Raw genomic sequence first — 5,789 nt, forward strand, 5'->3', positions numbered from 1 at the left:
TTAAATTATTTCACTCTAAACTTTTGTTTCATCTCTCATTGAACCTCACCAGTGGCTGAGACTGTACTTGCTTTAAGGCTACTCAAGTCCTTTTGTAGACTGGTTACTAGGGGTCCTGGTTTTCTCCAATTAAAAAAAAAATCCCCAATTTTCAGATTAAGAAATGTGACCCAAAAATCCACATTTTTCCATGATTAAAATGAAGCACTAATATATACAATATATATAAAAAATGAAAATAAAAATGTGGATTTGGGGTTACTTTTTAAATCTGGAAATTGGGGACTTTTTTTTTTTTAATCAGAGAAAACCAGGATCCCTGATGATCACATAGTGTTCAAATCTAACATAAAAGCTGAAGTAATAGCCCTTGCCTCTTGTCATTCCTCCCTAAACCATTATCTCATGTGGTAGACAGTAAGTTTTTCATGACTAGGAATATTTTTGACCACTACGTGCATTTACAGTGCTGTAGCTACATACCAAATCAGCACAGTATCTATACATTAAGGCCTAGACCCATTTTAGCCACACAGACACCTACATGGGACCAAGGTGGAATATAGGTGTCCCAGGCCCAAAGAGCAATCCAGACTGGCCCCACTTCACAGTCACAAAACTCAGCAAATACTCAAATTAAAGTGATATCTATTTTGGACTACAAAATTCTCTAGGTACCCAGACTTCTGATTAGAGCAATACAGTTTGATCCCCTATGCACTTTCCCCCACCTACCATTTACTGTGATTGACACTGGAGTTAGGGAAGCTTCTAAGCCTCAGCAGGGACAGGACTCATTAGGCATGCTGGGAATACTGAGTTTGGCTCAGAGAAGCTCAAAACTGTATTTCCCACTTTCCAAGATAGTGCCTTAAATACCAGGTTATAAAATGGGAGGGGCAGGGCATTATATATCCTTCCTGTTAAAATTCTGCTAAAATTAAATTTTACACAAAAGTTACGAGGTCTGTGATCACAGCCCAGAATACAGATTCTTGTAAAAGGTTGGTAATACTTAGTGTATACTACCTTAGAAAATCTGACCATATTAGCATGTTGCTCGGCCTCTAGCTCAGACTTGGTGAGCTGTAACTGCTCCTTCAACTTATTGATCTCATCCTGTAATTTATCTGTCTGTGCTTTCTTCTTTTGCTCTGCTTGAAAGAAACATACATTTGCAAAATGTTAGTTATATTTTTGGGAAATGTGATTTCCTGCAAAGGCCTTTCTCCAGTGCTTCATCCTTCTTTAAATTCTGTGGACCAGAACTCTCCTAGACCAGCTCTTTCCCTAATTCCACCCCACCCCAAACACTTAGTTCTTGAAATAAAACATTTTCCCGACTACTACGATGCATTCCACAGATTGAACACCACAATCTTACCAAAAATGCAACATGTAAAAGATTCTAGTATCTTTTAGAACTTAAAATACTTTGTAAGTGTTATAAAATCCAATTTCACTTACAGCACAGGTTCAAAAAAGGAATGAAGTGGGGTTTCTGTAAGATTTATTTTGATAAATTTAACATTTAATATAGGCAGCTTCTTTTATCAGTAAATGTCTAGCTTCTTTAGAGAGCGTTTGGTGGAACTTCCATTTCCAAGTTTCATTGGAAAGATCACCATCAAAAATTAGCTTACAATGTACACTCAAAAGTGTAGCCTTTAATTTTCATGTGCCACTCTAACTACCTATATCATTTTTATAAAGTTCATAAATATTGGGGTCGGAAGAGATCTCAGCAGGTCATTGAATCTGACACTCTGACTCGGGCAGGAAAGAGCACTGGGGTCAGATGACCCAGCCAGGTGCTTGTCCAGTCTCCTCTTAAAGACCCCCAATGTATGGGAGAGAACCACCTCCCTTGGAAGCCCATTCCAGATTCTGGCCACCCTTACCGTAAATAAGTTCTTCCTAATGTCTAACCTGACTCTACTCTCTGTTAGTTTGTGGCTGTTATTTCTAGTTACTCCAAGGGGTGACCTGGTAAATGGAACATCTCCTGTCCCTTATTGTCCCCACCGATGAATTTGTAGACAGCCACAAGATCCCCTCTCAGCCTTCTCCTGCCTGTCACAGTGGTATCAAAGCAGGCCATCCAGGATTACCCCCGAAGAGTTAAAGAACCCCTTTCACACAGCAATTGTTAGTACAAAATCAGTCCCGGTTGCCTGGCTTTGCATTTCCTCCTCTTATCTTCTCTTTCCAACCTGCTACAAAGCATGAAACGGTTTCTTTTAATGATTTACCAATGCCTTCTTATACTCCCTCCTCACGGTTTCTGGTATTTTATCTGGTCTTTCAAACTACAGTTCATACCCTGTTGCTAACCCACTATTTGTGTCTCTTTACTCCCATTTCTTTTGAACCCAGCTGTTCTTTCTTTCTAACCAACTCTTCCCAAGCTACTTTGTCTTCACTGCTATCAGTTTCTCTTGCTCAGCATATCTACTTGTCCTTCACTGACATTTCTTCCATGGTGAAGGATTCCAGCTCCCAGCAGCAAATGAATCATCTGTTAACCTCAGTTTAACAGTGTGAAAATTATTATTTATGTTTGTAGGGGTAAATGAAGCAAATATGTGAGGAATGTCTTTCAAACTGTATATTTGTTTCTAGGATGGCTGGGAAGGCACCAAATAACAAATTCCACAAATCTATCATTCATATTACCAATAAAAAAACCATGTTTCATATATGCATCTTCCCCTATAGGAAAAATGATGCTACCAATGTTCTGTGCTGTGTTCTAAGAATGTTTAGAGTTACAAGGACAAAAGCCAAGCACCTTCAACTACTTGAAGTTAACATATCCTGAGATAACTTCACTTCCTGGTCAGGAATGTTGTTTACAAGACATTATTTTAAAATAAGATGAAAATAATGTAACACCATCTCAGGGGAAGCTAGATGAAATGGTTGCTCAGCAATAGAATTCTTTCTTATAGTTGTATCATATAGCCAGGAGTAATTCATTACAAACATGATCCAGCTCTCATTGACTTCAATGGAACTGGACTGGTCCTAGTGATAATTCAATGCATATCAGTAAAGTTTTTTTCCCCCCATAATGCCAGCTATTTATGCTACCCATATTTTTGTAATATGGCAAATTTTATCTACCCAAAGAAAACCATTGCTCTGAATTCTCCCACTGGCAAAGTGTTCTGTAAGATTTTGGTTTGAAAAGTAACTCTAAACATGGCATAAAAATCTATGCTTATTATTGTCCAGTAATTTATATAATCACATTTGATATGCTTACATGCAAAGAAATAAATCTGATGGTCAGATATAAAAACTTGCCCTGGGATCTCTAAGTCAAATGAGCTTCTTCTACATTATACAGAATCTTGAGTTACAAGCCTAAATATATGTTCTACATTTCCATACTATTTTAACTTTTTGACAGCATGAAAATACATACCAGTGTGAGATTCCTCTGGATGGCGCCGCTGCATATGACTTTGTAGAAAGGAATAGTTCATAAAAGCCTTCTCACAAAATCGGCACTAGAAAATACAGAAAAATACTTGATATGTACATATCAACAATAACAGCTTTTGGGGGTGTCTACATGTGTGTTTTAATGCCCGTTAGTTAACCTATTTTAATGCATACTGAAGCATCACTAAAAAGCATGCTATTTAGTTAATGTGCATTAAAACAGGCTAATGCACATTAAGCATCATTTTAAAAAAAACATGCTCTTTAGTTAATGCACATTAAGACAGACAAACACACATTTTCCTCATACCTCACAATGGAAGTATTAGATTTAATGCGCATTAACTAAAGTGGGTTAATGCACATGTAGATGCGCCCAAACAATTACAAGGTAATATTTTTAATTATATTTCATCCAGACATTTAATGCCAGGAGTGTTATATTCTAGTACAGCCAAATTCTGTCCCCCTGAATTCAAATATTATCTTACTGAAATTATTATTAAAAATGATGGCACCTAGGAACCACAGTCACAGATAAAAACTCCAGTGTGCTCAACACTGTGTGCAAAATAGACCAACAATATAGATTTTAAGTTATTTTGGACAGGATTTAAGTATAAAAAAAGAGACAACTGATGTATACAGACAACAGAGAACAAGGAAGCAAAGTGGCAATACTGATCAGCAAACAGTAGTCTCAGCACAACAATAGTCATAACCATTGCCAAGATTTTTGTAAGAATGGTGGCAAAGGAGATCACACTAGAGATAACTAATTAAGCATTTGTTTAATTAAAACTTTAAAATAGAAACATCAGGATGAATTCCTCTGTAAGATGAAATCAGTAGCAAGTAACTAGATCACAGATATTTGGGAATGTTTGACAACTGCATCAAGGTGATGGCAATGTAAGCCCATGGTGTGGGAAAATACAAATGAATTTAGTAGCATGCTGTATAATTTTGGATATTACAGTGAAAGTTGGAAAGTAGTTCAAATAACAGCCCCTATTATTTATCACACTTTTAAAACAAAACATTCATCTGGCCTCAAAGTTACTATTTTAGGTTAAAATAAAATTAAACATAACAAAGCTCCATCTGGAGTTAAATCAGGCTGAAAAGAAAAAATGTGTGCTTCTTTCTTTCTTAAATATATGGTCAGTTTTTCTCCCTCCATTAATACATATACACCATATTTACTTGAATCCAAGATGAGGTTTTATTCCCCCCAACCAGCACAGAGGAATAAAATGCCTCATCTTGGATTAGAGTACCTGCCTGGGACAGGTGGCAACAGCAGTGGCTCGGCTCCAGTTTTAGCTTGATCTTGGAGCCAAAACCAGAGCTAAACCACTGCCTGCCCTGAGCTGGAATGGCTCATTTGGTGGCATGCGGCTGGAGGTAGTGTAGGGGGAAACCATGGGGCGAGGGGGAAACCTGCAGGCTTCCCCTTTGCTTGTGCCTTCCTCTCCACCTTTTGTCCCCTTGCCCCACTACTTTCTATTCTGGCTCCAGTCACTCCAGCTCCAACTAGGCCCTAACTGGAACTACCACTGCTTCTCTCTGGACAGGCCAGGGCCATGCTGCTGCTGACTGCCCCAGAAGAGTAGAGCTGCATCAGAAGATAAGTGTGCGCACAGTGTGCGGCAGGTCGAAGGCAGGCTGCAGGGGGGAAGCAGGGAGTGGTGGGCAGAGGCAGCCACAGAAGCACAAGGGGTGGGGAACAGGCAGCTGGGGGCAGGCACAGGCATAGAAGGACAAGTGGCAGGGCCAGACAGCAGTTGAGGGCGGGTGGGGGGCAGCATTATAAAATCTAGAGATGGAAAGTGGAATCTAAACATAGCCTGTTAGGTCAACTAGTTGATCCTGGAGCACAGGTCAATTGCAGTGTTGTTCAGTCTTGTTTTACCATAGCTTCTACTGCTACTTTTATTAAAAGACATACTCCATTAAAGACGTAAGAATTGCCGTTTACTGCGTCAGACCCCATAGGTCCATCTTGCCTGGTATCCCGTGTCACACACTGATTATTGTTTCTCAAACTTGGGTACACACATCCCGGGGTATGCATGGAAGGTATGCAGGAGGAAAAAAAAGAGAGAAAGCAGGAGAGAAAGGAAAAATATAAATGGAAGAAAAGAAAGAAAAAAAAGGAAGAACATATTTACACTCTCTCTTAAGCTCTTGGGAGGGCAGATAGCATGAAGATGGGAGAGCTGAGAAATAATAAAAGCACTGCGTATTAGAAATCACAATAAGTGAAAAGTAAAGCAGAAACCTACTAAGTGGTACAGCACCAAGCTGCACACTTCATCTGCTCAAAACCTAGCTCC

General features: G+C 39.1%; 1 protein-coding gene across 5 annotated transcripts in view; it reads right to left on the reverse strand.

Moving 5' to 3' along the window:
* DZIP1 (DAZ interacting zinc finger protein 1) overlaps positions 1-5,789 on the reverse strand; it is a 104,216-nt gene that overhangs the window by 84,723 nt on the left and 13,704 nt on the right. For 4 of the 5 annotated variants that reach the window (XM_019524760.1, XM_019524762.1, XM_019524761.1 and 1 more), the window contains exons 3-4: positions 3,431-3,515; positions 1,030-1,157 (exon numbers count right to left, since the gene is read on the reverse strand). In XM_019524760.1, coding sequence (XP_019380305.1) covers positions 1,030-1,157; positions 3,431-3,515 — 213 coding nt within the window. The remainder of the gene's footprint in view (positions 1-1,029; positions 1,158-3,430; positions 3,516-5,789) is intronic. The other variant, XM_019524759.1, reaches the window with a different exon arrangement.

The sequence above is a fragment of the Gavialis gangeticus genome, unplaced genomic scaffold (genome assembly GCF_001723915.1).
Source record: "Gavialis gangeticus isolate Ggan-Ray unplaced genomic scaffold, GavGan_comp1, whole genome shotgun sequence".
Taxonomy (NCBI): domain Eukaryota; kingdom Metazoa; phylum Chordata; order Crocodylia; family Gavialidae; genus Gavialis; species Gavialis gangeticus.